The sequence below is a fragment of the Notolepis coatsorum genome (assembly GCF_963971535.1).
Source record: "Notolepis coatsorum genome assembly, chromosome: 8".
Classification (NCBI taxonomy): domain Eukaryota; kingdom Metazoa; phylum Chordata; class Actinopteri; order Aulopiformes; family Paralepididae; genus Notolepis; species Notolepis coatsorum.
The window spans coordinates 71,230,305-71,248,768 of record NC_140172.1 but is presented as its reverse complement, the minus strand read 5'-3'; the positions used below and the strand labels follow the sequence as shown (position 1 = coordinate 71,248,768).

At 43.1% G+C, this 18,464-nt stretch overlaps 1 protein-coding gene across 1 annotated transcript in view; it reads right to left on the bottom strand.

Moving 5' to 3' along the window:
- The window catches only part of LOC311233485 (seizure protein 6-like), a gene marked incomplete at both ends in the record, with an annotated part of 402,600 nt that overhangs the window by 55,555 nt on the left and 328,581 nt on the right, over window positions 1–18,464 (bottom strand). The window contains one exon of the mRNA XM_084320453.1: window positions 613–673. Coding sequence (XP_084176579.1) covers window positions 613–673 — 61 coding nt within the window. The remainder of the gene's footprint in view (window positions 1–612; window positions 674–18,464) is intronic.

Here is an 18,464-nt window from a genome sequence, read left to right as displayed (position 1 = left end):
GCATACAGGATATTTACATCAGACCCTGAGACCCAACGTGCCACGTCATGCTGTATGGTGCCTGCGGGTGGGAACCATACAGGAGCACCAACATGGCAGCTGTGTGTGTGTTCTGCTCTCGCTCCAGCCATGCACCATGTTAACCCTTTCACTGCCGCACTACCAAATGGTTAACCCTTTCACTGCGACAATACAGAAGGTTAATGAGCAGTGAACAAGCCCTCCTGTTTGGCCCCAAATTAATTAATAAGTCCTCATTATGCACAGCGCTCCTCTGTAATTGCATGCACATGCACATGCACAGGAGTGAGAGCATTCTCATTAGTGCAGAGAAGCGTGCGCCCTCCCCTTATAATGAAACCTGCTCCGAAAGAGCCTCCGGGACCTTTCCCCGTGCGTGCGTGCACACACACACACAACACACACACACACACACACACACACACACACACACACACACACACACACACACACACACACACACACACACACACACACACACACACACACACACACACACACACACACACACACACACACACACACACACACACACACACACACACACACACACACACACACACACACACACACACACACACACACACTAACATGCAGATCCATAGGGACTCCATGAGATGAGAGGAATGTAGTGCATGGAGGTGCTGAGGGTCTACAAGGGTCAGACGAATGAGGAGCTAAACTAGAGTTGTGACTGGAATTAACTTAAAGCTCTTAATGCTATATATATATATATATATTAGGGCTGGGAATTTATCGCATTAATTGCGATTAATAAACGACAGAAAGAATTTATAAATAAATTAATGCATTTAATCGCATTATGATTTTTCTTTATTGTGTAAGAATGTTACCTTTCAAAGGAGACCAGACTCATGCATGTGCTATATAAGTATAAAGTATAATAAATCACAAATAACTTTTTTTCTTAGTCTGGTTTGTTCATACAGAATACTGAAAAAATAAGAGAAATAATGAGATCAATCAAGAGTAAATTTTTTTTCAATGGTCAACTGTTCTGGAATGTACTTGAAAGTACTGCGTTTTACTTTTACCTCGAAAGTGCTTGAGGTCCTTTGCGCTATATATATATTATTCCTAAATTGCTGCATCTGTTGGTCTGTGTAGTAGTAGCTAATACAGGATTTTGCTGCTTAAAACGTATAATGTATATTCATTTATTCACTCATATACCAAGATCCATTTGAATTGAAAAATGTTGCTTTTTGCATCAAATATTGATATGCGATTAAAATGTGATTAATTTAGATTAATTAACTATAAAGTCTTGAATTAATTTGATTAAAATGTTTAATCGAGTCCCCCCACTAATATATATCTCCTTGAAAAACTCAGTTCTCACCTGAATGGAATAGTATTTTGTTCCAGCCCAATGTTTATTAATATTATTAATCATTACTTATTAATTTCCCTGATTTGTTTCGGGGGTTGGGTTGGAGCCTGTTCATATTAAATCAATTCAGAAGGAAGATCTTCTTCAAAATGTGAATATTATTGTAAAATGTTTGGCATAATATGTTTGCACTATCCAGACCATTAACTGTAGTCTGTGACATACTTTTGGGGGGGCTTGAGTTCTCAAATGACTTCCTAACACACCTTCCCTCGAGTCGAACCTCCTATCAGCTTACGTTCATTCACGGCAGCATTTTGACAGCCCTCTATATCTCAGCTGTCATCTTGCATCCCACCATCACCCCGCTCTCCGTAAATTCTTAAAATAATCTACTCTTACAACAACAACAAAAAAAAAACACAACCTCAATGATTTATTTAGGGCGTTTTCACACCTAGCTCGTTTGGAGCTGTTATTCCGGAACCTGGAGCGTTTACCCCTTATTTCGGTTCAGTTGGGCATATGTGAACACAGCAATTACATTCTGTTGCGGAACAAAACAAGCGGACCGAGACCACCTGGAGAGGGTGGTCTCGGCGCAGTTCCAACCGAACCCGAAGCGGACTCGTACGCTGTGAGAATGCAATCGATTTAACAAACTGACACAATTAATAATAATAATACGTCGTGGGTCAACGTGGAGCAGCGATGAGGTACACTGCGTCGTTGCGGGCGTTTGTTTTGGTGCGCTGTTAACACAGCCGTGTGAACACAAACGAACTAAAGGACAAGTGCAACAATTGTATCATTATAGTCCCTGTGTCTCCCTGAATCGGAACAAAGCAAACGAACTACAGGTGTGAAAACGCCCTTAGACACCATGGTCCACAACCCTTTGGGTGAGTCTCGCACTTCTCAGAGACCAGCACTGGCTTCCCATTGCCGCTAGAATCCTTCAAGGTTCCTGACCTGGCATACCGGTCAATGGTCTCTAACTACACACCCTAAAGACCCCTAGGCTCTAGTCTACATCTTCTGGACGCCTGAGACCTACTCCTATTTGGGCTCCTGGGGGTCATCAATGCTATTCTCTGTCCTCACTCCACAATGGTGAGACAAACTTCCGACCACAGTCACAAAAGCTGAAACCCACCCAATTTTCCGCTGTTGACTATACACTTCAATCAATATCTGAAATAATGAAAGTCTTTTATTATTATGTACTTTGCCACTATCTACTATGCACTATGTTACTATTCCTATACTACTACCTATATCATGCTAATATGTCACCCAGCTTGGTCCACGACCATAGGTTGACACCACCCACTGTGGGGTGTCAGCTCTACATGGGCCTCAACGGCCTCACCCTGCTGTATATGAGCCACACCAGCCCTCATAATCCTACCTCATAATCCTGTCACCCTGCTCTATACAAACCAAACAACCTTCATAATCCTGTCACCCTGCACTATACAAACCAAACAACCTTCATAATCCTGTCACCCTGCTCTATACAAACCAAACAACCTTCATAATCCTGTCACCCTGCTCTATACAAACCAAACAACCTTCATAATCCTGTCACCCTGCACTATACAAACCAAACAACCTTCATAATCCTGTCACCCTGCTCTATACAAACCAAACAACCTTTATAATCCTGTCACCCTGCACTATACAAACCAAACAACCTTCATAATCCTGTCACCCTGCACTATACAAACCAAACAACCTTCATAATCCTGTCACCCTGCTCTATACAAACCAAACAACCTTCATAATCCTGTCACCCTGCTCTATACAAACCAAACAACCTTCATAATCCTGTCACCCTGCACTATACAAACCAAACAACCTTCACAATCCTGTCACCCTGCTCTATACAAACCAAACAACCTTCATAATCCTGTCACTCTGCTCTATACAAACCAAACAGCCTTCATAATCCTGTCACCCTGCTCTATACAAACCAAACAACCTTCATAATCCTGTCACCCTGCTATATACAAACCAAACCAGCCTTCATAATCCTGTCACCCTGCTCTATGCAAACCAAACAGCCTTCATAATCCTGTCACCCTGCTATATACAAACCAAACCAGCCTTCATAATCCTGTCACCCTGCTCTATGCAAACCAAACAGCCTTCATAATCCTGTCACCCTGCTCTATACAAACCAGACCAGCTTTCATAATCCTGTCACCCTGCTGTATACAAACCAGACCAGCCTTCATAATCCTGTCACCCTGCTATATACAAACCAGACCTGCCTTCATAATCCTTTCACCCTGCTGTATACAAGCCAAACCAGCCTTCATAATCCTATCTCATGAACCAGTGACAATTTCCATCAGTTGATATCATGAAACAAAAAAAACAACACAAATTGTCATGTAATTGGCACTAATGTCTGTTTAGTAGAGTACATATTATTTTTGTATCCTCAGGTTCACAAGTAAGCTTTGAATACATACCTGTAGCTATCATCTAGTGCAGTGGTTCTTAAAGTGGGTTCCGGGACTCCCATGGGTCCTTGAGGGGGTTCCAGGAGGTCCCCATAAGAATGTGTATATGAGAGAATATATAAGAGGGACTATTCATAGGTTTGACTTTCTCCACAGACTTCCTCTCAACTATAGTATAGACACAGTTATGGAATTCTGGACTTAATCATATCCAACAACAAAAGTCTGCTCAGATGGAGATCCCAGATGGTCTCAGATGGGGGTACCTGATGGTCTCACATGGGGGTCCCAGATTGTCTCAGATTGGGTTCCCAGAGACATAATCACATCAAATTGGGGTCTGCTGTCTTATACTGTATGTATCAATTTGGGGGTCTTTGACACAAAACAGGTTGAGAAGCAATGCTCAACCTCAATAGACTAGCTATATTAGCCGGGTTAGTATTTGCTTAGTCTGGTGCACAGGGTGTTGTTGTCCATGCATATAAACTTCCCATTAGCTGACTATTTCAGTCAGAATTCTCCTGTGTTTTTTAAAATCTCAGTCTCTAGGAGCAGTAACAACAGCAACACTTTGAGTAGCCTTTGAGCTCGCAGGCTACACACTCTTTTCAAGGGCACATGAAACTGCGCTTTGCCAGAGATGATTGTGATTGGTTTACAACTAATCGTGGAGACTGTAGGCCTACTGTAGGTCTGGCAATGCTAGACTAGTATTGTCTGGACCAATTTGCCACCAGAGGGTGCCATATCCCAGTATGTGCACCCTCAAGTCTCGTGTTCTCAAGTCTCGTCTGCTCAAGTCTCGTGTGCTCAAGAGTGTTGACTGGATAAAATTATATGACATAAAATGAAGGCTGTCAGTTTATCGCGTTAATTAGATTAATTAATTACACAGCAAATTATCGCGTTATGAAAATTTACTCAAAATTAATTACAAAATTTTTTTTTTTTTTTTTTTTTTTTTTATATAATATTTTTTTTGTATCTCATTCATTCCATAATAATGTAGAATACACATTTACAGACTTTTTTTATTTTTTAATATGGTCCATTTGCATGTTCTTGGTATCTGATTCTAGGGAGATCTATCTCAGGGAATGTATTCCCAGTGTCAGAAATACTGTGGGCTAGATCCACAAAGAATGGATTCCCTGGTCTGCATCCCCTTAACAATTGTGTGCCGTACTGTATTGTACCCATTCTGCAATCTGTTAATAACATTTTCATTCAATCAATCAATCTGCGCGGTGATTGATTGAATGAAAATTTTATTTTGAGTAAATTGTAATGAACCAAATGAGAATATCAATACATTTTTTTGTATCTTTGACTGTGAATAACACCATGCTCAAATTGACCAGACCTGAAAAATCTAAGCAAATTAATAGATGGAAGATGATTAAACAGAAGGTTTTGTAGATACAGTACTGAATTCTGCCATCCGGACACATGCAATTTGAAATATGATTATATAATATAGAATATCAGGCATAAAATGGTTATGCGATTAAAATGCGATTAATTAGATTAATTAATTACAAATCCTGTAATTAATTAGATTAATTTTTTTAATCGCCTGACAGCACTAAATGATTAATGATTATAATGATTATAAGAAACATATATTGTAGATCTGTATTCAGAACGTTTTATATGTGTTTTATATATATCTGTGTGTGTGTGTGTGTGCATGTCAATTGACTAAAAGGCGGGGCGTGGCAATGTGAGTGGTTTATCGCAAAAAGGTTGCAGCTATTGCAAATCCTCGCTTGTTCATACTATTATATGCTAGATTACTGGTTTGCCCAGCAACAGTATGTCGCAAATTCGGAAAGTTCCTTGTACGAATCGTATACGTGGATTATAGGCAATATGTTTTACTTATATTTTTTCTTGATTCCCTCATTCTGACTTCTTTCTTTTTTCTTCACTGCGGTGAGCTTTAATATCGGACTCCAGTGTGGTTGAAACCGTAGGACCGTGAAGCCTCCAGTGTGATCTATTGGCAGCCTTCTCTGCCGTCATCTCACCCGCCTGGGCTTCATGCTTGGGTGCTTGTGTATCTAATGGGGCCACTGGGAGGACTGTGCCCCCAGCAGGTGCATGTAGAATAAGGCTGACCCCAGTCATCTGTCTTCCATCTGTTCTCTTTCTCTCCACCCCTCCCCCAAAGTCAAGTTTATTTGTATAGTCCAATATTACAATATGTGTCAATGTGCTTCACATGCCAACATCATAATAGAAAAACACCCCACAATGGACTTTAGGCCCCAATGAAGATGAAAGAAAAACTCTTAATAGGAAAAAGAGGTGTTACGGACCCTGTCCTTATGTATATATATATATAGAGGGAGTTTTTTGTTTTGTTTGTTGTTGTCTTTTGTCTCCCTCTTGTGTCTACATATCCCCATTCTCCCAGTTCCAGCAGTCAGCTGGTTGCAATCAGGATCTCACTCCAGCAACAGCAGCAGTGCACCGGCAGCTGTTGCTGATCTGCAATCAAGCTCTACACCCCTCCATATATCCTAGACCAGGGGTCTTCAATTAAGTTTGGCCAAGGGCCAAATTTCTTCCAAGCCATTGTATGGGGGGCCGGAAACTAAAACAATGGCTAATTTAATATATTGATAGTGAAAACATTTTAACTCTGTGACAGACCACCTTATAACTAAGACATACATTTGTGGCAGAGGCAGATAATGGACAAAATAAACGAGCTGCATAGGTGGCCTAATAAACTGTAAACGACATACACATTTGCACTGAACATTATACCTTTGTCTGTTGGCCATTTTATTATAAAACCAGAGACAAGCGCCTCTCTCTTATCGGCCTATCTTACATTACGCGCAACCAATGCGTCTATCTGACAGCCCTTTCTGTGGAGCGCACTGGACTATTGAGAAACAATAGGAATTTTCCATTGGTTCTCCCAGTCCATGTGACCATTTCTAGCATTTCCATTGGCTAATGGCTATAGTGACAGACATAGATATATGATAAATGGATAGATACAGCGGATTAGATGCAGTCCAGAGAAAACAACCAATCTAGATATTTCAAGATTCTATGCTTTACATCCGCGCATTCTCTGAGAGATGCACTACATTTTTAGATGCCAATCGATTCCGATACAATAAAGCAAGTCTTTATCACAAACAAATCCAAAGATATTTAATGTTTTACAAAACATGTCTACTGTTGCGCCCGGCTTTAGAGGGTTAAAAGCCTAATAGTATTTTTTATTTAGTTAATAAATGTCTCGTTGTAATTCCTTATATACCTAATGTAGCGCATCTTCTTGAAGCAGATTCAGCTTTTTTTGCTCTGATTTGACTTCAGTTTAATTGCATACTGTTCACGTGTGGTGCCGTCACAGTCATATATAAGTAAAGATAAAGTTTGAATGACTTACTGAACTGGTGTTTTAATTTCACACCACACTGCTTGTTTGTTATTTCAGCGCCAGACGCTGTCCACCGACTTTTTTCATGTTGAGCAAGCACTACATTGCACCTCGCTGCCTACCTGTTATTCACTCTCAACATGGATAAAACAACGTATAATAAGCATTCTTTAGGTGGTGGTAGTTTCTCTATTTGGACATTATAGCTAACATATAGCCTAGCCTAGTTGGTCTGATATAAAAAATAATAATAATAAAAAAGAAAATGTAATTTTTTTTTCTTTTTTTAATATTCTGAAGGGCCAGATATTATTGCTGGCGGGCCAATTTTGGCCCACGGGCCGCCTATTGCCGACCTCTGTCCTAGACCATGTGCAGTGTTAGTTAGCTCTCTGGTTCATTGTTGTGGTAAAGTAGAGCTCTTGGTGTCTTTGGTGGTAACTCTCTTTGTGTCTTCTGGTAATAGAGCTGAGGCTCTTAGGGTATGTTTTGGTAGAGCTGGTGAAGGCTCTGGTACTTGCGTTGTTAGTTTAGGAAATATCTTTAGTGTTTTGTAGAGCTGTGGCTTTTTGGAGTCTTTTGTGTGAGAGCTGGTGGCAGAGCTATGGGTCTTTGCACTCTTTGTTGTTTAGTGAACCTGTATCTTTTGTGTTCCTTATTGTTGCACATTTCTGTTAACCCTAACCTTTGTATATTTGTTTGTTCCCTTGTCACCCAGCCTATGGTGATTATCTTTCCTGTATATTAATCTTTTGTTTCGCACACAAGGACATTGAGGACACGAAGATACCCTGGGTCTACATTTTGCATCACGTAGGTGACCTGATGTTAAAGACACCAGCTTTAGAGTGAGCACCACCACCTGTACTTTTGGGCGTTCAGCACCTGTAAAGGGGAGGGTGGGTTTTCATTTCCTTTTGTATTTTATTTGATGCCACTAGGAAGTCTTCCTTCAAGTCAAGTCAAGAGTTTTATTTGTCACGGCATACAAGTATACAATGAAATGCGGGTGGTCTTGCCCGCAACGATGTGCAATACAGTGGTACAACATGTAATAGAATCCAATAAAAAACCACATTGTGCAATAAACAGGTAACAGGTAACAGGTAACATGGTGGGACATCTCGGTATCTATACATAGTTATTTACAGGGCATATAGGACATGCTAGGTAGCTTTGGTAGTGCAATACACTGTTACTGTTGTTATACTAATTTAAAGTGACCTTTCCTTTTTGGCCATAAGTGTGGGCGTGTGCGGCATGAGTGTGTGTCTGCTCATGTTAAAGTGTTAAAGTGGCTGCTAGTGTGTGAGCGTGCACAGCGTGCGTGTCGTGTGTGTGCTCATGTGTGCTTGTGTGTGGATAGATCAGTGTTCTGTGGCACTCAGTGTTCATTGTTCAAGGCTCTGATGGCCTGGGGGAAGAAGCTGAGCCTAAGCCTCTCTTCCTTGCTCTCTGTGTTGCTGAGTTTTTGTTTTGTGAAATAAATACTATTTAGCTAATAGTTTCTGTGGTTTTGTGTCACTGCACCCTCGCCTACCCTGTCTGTGGCCTTGTGTTGCGTCCCCTTACTGGGGTGCATAACAAGACGGAAGAAACCTCAAATGGGCAATTTATTGAGAGACCCCATATCAGCTGTTCCCACTTTTGGGGGTCCTAGGCAAAAAGATGGGGGCCCTTCCGTTTTACTTTACAGACGGCCCCAAAATTGGCCATTTAAGTTTTTGTTTTTGAGGACTGCATACTTTACTACTATACTTTATACTTATACCACATGCATGAGCCTGGTCTCTTTTGAAAGATGACATTCTGAAGTTTCTGATACAATAAGGAAAACTTTAGTGCTAATGAAATAGAGTAACATAGGTCTGAACTTGAGTTGTAGAAAAACCTTAGTATTCCAGAAGTAGTATTTCCCCAGAATGGCTGGAGGCTTAAAAAACGCATGTAGTACATGTCCAAATTTCATAAATATCCGTTCAGAAATGAGTGATTAGGAGTGATTTTGGTAAACTGTGTACAAAAGAAAATGCAGTTTTCTCATAGACTTCAATTCATTCTGTGTTTTTTCACTCCCTGTTTTCGCTTGTGACTTTTCACCTAGATCCCTGATTCGTACATTCCCAGTTGGGGTATCACTGGAAAGCCACACTCATTGGCTACAACCCTGTCCAATCATTTTCGAGATCGCCAAATGATTGACGGAACTAGAGCCCCAAGAGTCGGGAGTGGTATTTGCACAATACCGTGTACTTTGCGCAAGCCTCAAATATCGGCATGTAACTCGAGAACCGCTGAACCGATTTTGTCACCTGAAAGGGCTATCGACAGGCAACAAATGGGGCTTTAATTGGATATATATATATATTGTATTACAAAATATACACACCCGAGCCACTAGTGGTCGCCAAAGTGCCGGTGGGCAAATCGTCCTCAAGAGGGCCCACATGTGGGCCCTTGCAGCTAAAACCAGATTTCTGCATGATTGGTGTTTGGAAGGACCCTCTGATTGGTTGTTTGAAATTATGTTTCACGTGATCGTTGAGGTTACCAGGGGCCCTTGGTTGACTGACCTGCCTATAACTAAACTAAATAACTAATAGGGCCTTGATTGAATAATTCAGCAGTCATACTAAGACAGAATTGTTTTTATGTATCCCTCTTTTGAAAATAAATCTGATTGATTGTGGGCCCTATTAAGGAAAGTGGGGCCCTATGCACAGTGTCTGCTATGCCTAGTGGGCAGGACAGCCCTGTCCCATGGGTTATTCTAGCCACAGCAGCAGCTCTGTATAGTGATTACCAACAGATACAGACCTGCAGAGAAGATCCAAAATGAATGTATCCAGCATTCATCACGACACAGATGCACTGCTGTGGCCAGGGGAATTCCTTGCTCGTTTAATATTACACTTTTCCTTTCTGTGTACATATACTGTTTCAGGCAAGAGCGGCAACTACACATATATTCATACTGTACACACGTTCACGGAAACAGCAGGCCAGTGGGAATCACTGTATCTCACATGTCCAGATTGCCGCCATAAGCTAAGAATTTACTCCTATTCAGGCTCCTGGGGGTCATCAAAGCGAAGCAGGCTACGAACTTCCCACCACAGTGAGGACAGCTGCCGTCGACTAAAAACACACCTCTTCAAACAATATCTGAAATGGGTACATTTACAGAGGACATTTAGATTAGGTTCAATAAATTTGAACCCAATCTAATAAACATTTTATCAGTCGAAAATAGTTTTCGCACTACCCGTTAAATTTTCACAGGGGTCAGCACAACTGGGGTGCTCTCCCTTCCCATATAAAGAGCTGGTGGGCAGTGGCGTTGTTATCCCTGGGCTTCCGGGGCTTCAGCCCCGGATGTTTTTCTCCTAGCCCCGGAGCTTTCAAAAAATTTAAAATAAAATAAGATGTTTACATTATTTTTATTTTTATTTTTTTTAGATGGCAGCATCCCCATTGTCTGTGATGAATGTTTGTTAGTGTTTTGTATTTTTTTGTTTTTTTTTAGTACTTTTAAACATCCATATACTTTCTTTGTGTTGATTTTACATTAATTCCATGATTTCACTCAAGTAAATATCTGTTACAAACTTCGGTCTTAAGTAGAAAAATGCTATTTTTAATCTAGATAATTTAAAAAAAATCTATTGACAGCAATAGTATAACATGTATGTGTGTATATGTATATGTGTACTCCTGTTGGGGCCTCTTGGACCAGATCAATGTTTTATCTGGCTAAATAAAGGTTAAATAAATAAATAAGAAACTGATGATTTGGTCCTGTTAACTTTGAATTTTCTCTGGGTACTGCCCAGATCCCTCTCATGGACCTGGACCTCACTTTGAGAACCTCTAATCTAGTTCTTCAGTATTCGTCTCTAATTACTCTAAGAGAGAGAGAGAGAGAGAGAGAGAGAGAGCACCTGTATTTGGGGATAATGGGTTTGTGTTGAATTACAGTTGAAATGTCTGCATAAGTGGCTGGGAGTATTTTCAAGGACATTATTAATTATTAGCTATATTATTATTATTAATATAGAGATGATTCATTTCAAAGACAACTCTGAGATCCAGCCTGGTTCAGGTGGGCCTGCTTTCCTTAAAGGGGAACTATCTTATAAATGGCCTTTTTGAGTGTTTAGCATTGTTTCCTAGCTATGTGAACTTATATTAATATGATCTATGTCTCAAAATTCTCATATTGGCGCATTCTTCCAATTCTCCTCTCACAATATTCACCCTCACTGAACTGAGTCATTTGAAAATGTGATGATTTGTGATGTCAGAGAGACACCGCTGCATGTTAATGGAGAGGTGCAGGATGAGCTGCACACAGTTCTGCTGCCCAGGCTCAAAACGGCTCGAGATCTTGAGGTAGAAAAATGCTGTTTTTGAGGACTTGATTAGAAATACAAAACAATGAATAAAAAAAATATATATATTACAGAGGTGTTCCATAGACTCACAGGAATTGTGTAAAAGTGCCCAAATAGTGAAAGAAATAGTAAAATAGTTCCCCTTTAATTCATCAGTGAAAGCCTCCCTTGACCAATAATAGTGCAACCCTCCAACCAGGCCCGGACTGGCCATCGGGAGCACCGGGAGTTTTCCCGGTGGCCTGGCCTGCACATATTAAATTTAAAAAAAAAAAATTTGCCAGGCCATTGTTTCTAGTTGTGGCGGAGGCGCGGCGCGATAGTTAGATAACCTAGGTGGGTGGGGAACAACCAGGATTTCGCTGTCTGCGACAGAGTTGGAGAACTATCTGACTCTCTCTCCCTCACGCGATCACACACACACAATGGAGCCGTGCTGCCGCTTGTGATTGGTGGAGGCGGGACCAGGCAATACAACTGATTGACAGCGGAGGCGGCGAATGGAATGGCAGATGGCACGCTCCCATTTTTCTGAAAGGAGTTGTTAAATCTGACATTACAAAAAACTATATGTGGTGGTTATGATTGGGGCTGAAGTTGAATAAACAATTTATGAAAGAGAAAGTCAAAATAATACCAAGATAATTCAAAGATTACACACCTTTGCCACATTGGCTACAAACATAATCACTGCAAAGTTATCAAAAAAATAAGAATCTGATCAGACACAAGGGTTAAGTTGTTGTTCCCTTTCTAATTTCCTCAAAAACATCTATCTAGTTAATGTGATCAATATTATTTGACAATTGATGCTTTTTGTTGGAAATTTCAGTCAGTGAGCTCATACTTTGAGCTCATTTTATAGTTAAAATGATTGAGACAGCGCAATCTTCTGTCTTCGTTGTGCATGAATGCGTGTGCTCACCACACGCGATACATGTGTCACTATTCTGGCAGTGGCTACTGTTATTATAGTATTGTAATGAAAGGTCTGTTATTTAATGTTTGTGTAAAGGGCTATTTTAACTGTTGATGGGTAGTGCATCAGTAAACTGAATAGGGTATTGGGCTCTTGCTCTGTTTGAATAGGTGGAGAGAGTGGTTAATGATAGGTTATAACTATAACCCAGTTCTGTGAGTAATGGTGACGCTCGGCGTCACTACTGCACTATACCTCGCTCGTGCATGCGCACTGAATAAAAAATTCCACAATGTATCTTTACATCCCAACATTCGTCTGACCACACCCCTATCAGCTTACCTTCATAAGCAGGTGTGTGGCCACCTACTCGCCTCCTTCCCAAGCTTTCACCACAAGGTGAGATCAAGGGCTGCAGCGGCGTCTGACGCCGAGCGTCACCATTACTCACAGAACTTGGTTATAGTTCTGTTTCGTAATGGATCTCGCTCGGCGTCACTACTGCACAAGGGAGGCCGAGCGAGAGCCATCGCCCGACAAATGTACCCCGCTGAGGCCCCCCACAACCATCAGATCGGGGAGGACCGAGCCCCCCCGACCCCCCCTAATGGAGGGCACCCCCCCTATTGGAGGTTCCCGGGAGGGCGACAGACTCGACCGTGCGAAGAGGCACTCAAGCAACTCAACGCACAGGGTGAGCAGACCGTGGCTTGACCCCACGACTACACACACGCACAACCCGCATGCCACCCGGGAACGAACGTAAGGAACAACCTTGTTACTGCCCCCAGAAATCACGGGGTCAAGAGCAAACCCAACCCCGTGGCAAGGCCGTAGCAGCGGAGCGCGAAGGAAGACCCAGACCCACTGAAGGGACTGGATCCCCTGGAAAACGGGGGCCCGGAGAGGTCAATGACGCCAGGCATCAAGACCCCACCAGGTGGTCACTTAGTGACACCGCCCCCCACATCGCCAGCGTATTCGGATAAGGCCCCTCTCAAGAGCGGGCCCTTTCCCCCCAATAGGTCTCTGGCAAACAAGATGGATGAGCTGGCCGTGCTTACCGGCAGTCAGAAGGAATACCGTGAGTGTAGCATTATGTGTTTTTCTGACACATGGTTGCACACAGATATTCCCGATAGCAATGTCTCTATAGACGGGTTTCAGATTGTGCGCTCTGATCGCAACCGCGGGAGCGGCAAGCCTAAAGGAGGGGGGCTTGCTATATTTATTAATAAGAGATGGTGTAACCCCAGCCATATTACGATCAAAGAGCGACACTGTGATCCGGATATAGAGATGTTAGCTGTAGGACTCAGACCATACTATTTGCCAAGAGAAATCCCCCACGTTATCATGATGGCCGTTTACATCCCCCCCTCGGCAAACCCGACGGCCCCGTGTGACGTCATTCACGGCGCAATTGCACGTCTTCAGACGAAACACCCGAAGGCTTTAATCCTCATCTCAGGGGATTTTAACCATGTAAAACTGGACAAATCACTACCAAACTTTAAACAATATGTCAGCTGCCACACCAGGGAGAACAGGACCCTGGACCTGCTTTATGCCAACATCAAGGAGGCATACAGCTCCTCACCACTACCACAGCTGGGCCGGTCGGACCACAACCTGGTTCACCTCAACCCCTGTTATGTGCCTCTGGTCAGAAGACAGCCTGCGACCAAAATAACTGTAAGAAGGTGGTCGGAGGAGGCTCAAGAGGCACTACAGGGCTGCTTTGAGGTCACAGACTGGCAGGCACTCTGTGAGCCCCACGGAGAGGACATCGATGGGCTCACAGAGTGCATCACAGACTACATCAACTTTTGTGTGGACTCCAATGTTCCATCTAGAATTGTTACCTGCTACCCTAACAATAAACCATGGGTCACAGTGGTGCAGTGCCAAATTGACAGTAGGTCAAACGCTCCACGCGCGTGCGCGCGCATGTGCACGCGCGTGCGTGCGCGCATGCACAGTTTTTTTTGGCACATTTTTTTTTTTTTTTTTTTTCTTGAAATAGAGAAGCTGAAAAAGGTAGCAGCGTATGAAACTTTTGTATCACAAACAGTACTGTATTTGCAAATCTGGTATATGTCATAAATGTATAGATGTAGCAGTACTGTCTATCTGTATGTCGTGTATGTCATATATGTTATGATGAATTGAAAATGGGGGACCCTGATGTAAACAAGACGAAAGTCTTTCTCTGGTCTGCATCCCCTTAACAATTGTATGTATTTAGCTGTACTGTACCCATTCTGCAATCTGTTAATAAAGTTTTCAATCAATCAATCAATCAATCAATCAATCAATCAATCAATTCAGCCATTGGGTGGGACGGTCATGTGACCCAAATCAGCCAATGGAAGCGAGGGTCCTTAAAGTGTGGGTCCTTAAAGTGTTGCGGTCCTGAGAGTGTTGGTGCTCTCGTCCTGCAGCTGGATACTATTGCCTCACAGCGCGGCCGTCAGCGCGCGGCCCAGAGATCGCCGCTGGCTCTGCGGCTCTGCAGCTGCATGCTTCTCCGGGAGTCCGGTTGGATAATGCCATGTAAAAAGTTGCATGCCTGACATATCGGCATGTAACTCGAGAACTGAGGCACGGATTTTGGCGATCCAGATGGCATTCGAACGGCAACGAATAGCGCTTTATTCGGTAATTTATATGTTCGGCAAAAAATGCAGCCCCGAGCCTTCAGATGCTCGCAAAGGCCCGTGAAACTGAAACTGAAACTGAAAAACAGTGAAACCCCGGACATTTCGATGAATTAATAAACCCCCCCCCGGACTCCCCGGACAGGGCGTGAAAAGAGGACATGTCCGGGCAAAAGAGGACGTTTGGTCAGCCTACTCTACCTGTGCTTTTGTTATGTAAAAACGGTGGCCGCGGGCCGAGCCGATACTTAGTTACAACGAATGGGAACAGCGGATTTTTGTGTGCGTGACTGCGCGTACACGCGGGAACATTTCCGTGCGCGATTGCGCGTACTTCAGCCTCAGTGAGCGAGGTATAACGCCGTTATACCGAGTTATACCAGCACTGCAACACTGATGGGTCACTAAGGACATCAAAGCCCTTCTGAACGAGAAGAAGAGGGCTTTCAACCCACATATCCGAGGACTTGACATGGACCACACACATTGACAGTGTTGTGAAGAAGGCACGACAACGCCTCTACTTCCTCAGGCGCCTAAGGAAGTTCCAAGTCAGTCAGAAGATCCTTAGGAACTTCTACTCATGTACAATAGAGAGCATCCTGACCGGCAACATCACCTCCTGGTTTGGGAATAGCACTGCACAAGACCGTAGCAGACTACAAAGAGTGACACGTTCAGCCGAACGCACAATTGGAGGGGGGCTTCCCACCCTCCAGAACATTTACATCAAGCGGTGCAAGGGGAAGGCTAAGAGAATTATTAAGGACTCGAGCCACCCGAACAACTGCCTCTTTGAACTGCTGCGGTCAGGCAAGCGATACCGGAGTCTTAAGGCGAGCACAGAAAGACTCAGAAGAAGCTTCTATCCCCAGGCCATCAGGCTGCTAAACGAACAATAATCGCTAAACGAACAATAATCACTATGCAACAACCATCAAATGCACACAGCACACACACCCACACGCACACACTCACTCAAACAAACAACACACTGCAGCACCCACTCTCCACACTTTAGATCACACAAACACACTTACACTTTATATTTATTGATAAAGGATTTGCACTACAACTCGTACACCTACTGTGAATTGTACCTAAATTGCACCTCGTCCCATTTCTCCATTTCTGCCTTTCCTCTTCACTGTCTACACCAACGACTTCCACTATCGGTCAGAGTCCTGCCACCTTCAGAAGTTTTCTGATGACTCTGCGATAGTGGGATGTATAAAGGACGGTGACGAGAGGGAATACCGGGAACTGGTAGTGGACTTTGTCACATGGTGCGACAAAAACCACCTGCAGCTAAATGTGGCGAAGACCAAGGAACTGGTTGTGGAGCTGGGGAGGAGGAGAAGTGCACTCGTGACCCCCGTTTCCATCAGGGGAGTTGATGTGGACATGGTTGAGGTGTACAAATACCTCGGTGTGCACATCGACAACAAACTGAACGGGTCAAAACATGCAGAAGCACTATACAAGAAGGGCCAGAGCCGACTCTACTTCCTCAGAAGGCTGAGATCCTTCAATGTCTGTACAAGGATGTTGAGGATGTTCTATGAGTCGGTGGTGGCGGGCGCCTTCTTGTACGCTGTGACCTGCTGGGGCAGCAGACTGAGAGCAGTGGACACAACCAGGCTGGATAAGCTGGTCAGGAAGGCCAGCAGCGTGGTTGGGGTTGAGCTGGACTCTCTAGCGAGGGTGGCGGAGAGGAGGAGCCTCGCTAAGCTCCAGGCCACCAGGGAAAACCCCACCCATCCACTATACACAGACTTGGCTGACAGGAGGAGCATGTTCAGTGCTAGACTCACACTACCCAAATGCAGCACTGAACGGCACAGGAAGTCCTTCATTCCAACACCCATCAGACTATATAATGCATCACTGTGCCTCACTGCATCACTGAGCACAGAGCGGCAGCTCAATAGTGGCAGGAGGACGCGACTAGCGGCCTCCAGGCTCCACAACAGGGGGCAGCGACGGCTGCCAGACATTGATCTAAGTCTTATTGGAACCCAAGGAGGACAATACACTACCTAAAGCATACTGCACCTAGTTACACTGAATACTGGAATATATATTTCATATTTCATTTAGTTAGATTTAAATTATAATTATATTGACAATTGTTTACCCCATGCTCAGTATGCTCAGTATATTCTTACTGTATTTATTTCTGTATATTTTATTGCATTTCATTTTATCCTATTTTATTTTACTCTACTCTTATCCTAGGCAACTTGATTTGATTTGTGTTATTATTCTAATTTGTGACCTGTCCTGTCTAAATGTTTAAATGTTGAGCGATTTGCAGTGACTAATTTACCACGGGATAATAAAAGTATTTCTATTCTATTCTATTCTATTCTATACACTGTAACGTGCTGAACAGCAACGTGACAGGAACCTTGAAGGACAGGAGGTTGTAACCCCTGCCCATCAAAAGGGGAGGAAAGGATTACCAGTTCACCCCTTTACGACCCCACGCCCATGATACGATGTAATGACAAAAAAGAGCATGACACAGTCACAGTCAGCTACATGAAGTGCCTAACAGCTTCACACAGCACATGTGCTAACCTGCTATCTGATTTTTACTAAGGAAAAAACACAGAATAGAGAGGGCCCCCTTAAGAGCCCCGGTACCAGACTTACACATGTGCTTCTGTGGCCAACCTAACCCAGTTGTAGATCACAAGACACACACAACCCTTTATCACCACAAAAAATGGCAATACACTCTACAGAGGAACGCCGTTTTTCATAATGAGAGAATACACAATTCTCGATTAGTATCGGCCACAGGCCTTGCTAAGCACACACGAAAAGTGACCAATCTTTTCTTTAGGAAAATATAGTTTCTCAAGCGGTTTTAGCACAACCCCAGCAACTAAGCTAAGGGTTACATCGTATCCCACAACACAGTGACACAATATATTGTAAATAACATGTCTGAGAGGAGGGTGGGGAAGTCCCCAGGGAACCGGGGGGAACACCTCTCCTACCTTACCCTTGATACGGCCAGTTGAACAGGTAAACCTGTTAATATGTGAACACACTGTTCATTGTCATTACAGGCTGAGAAAAGAATTCATTCTTCACTCATATGTCACTAAGCATAGCTTTATAGGTTAATTTAACCCCCTTAGTTGTGAGTACACGGTACATGAACACACATGATGTTTCTCAACACAACAAACCAGATCATTTTTACATATGTAACAAACAACCCG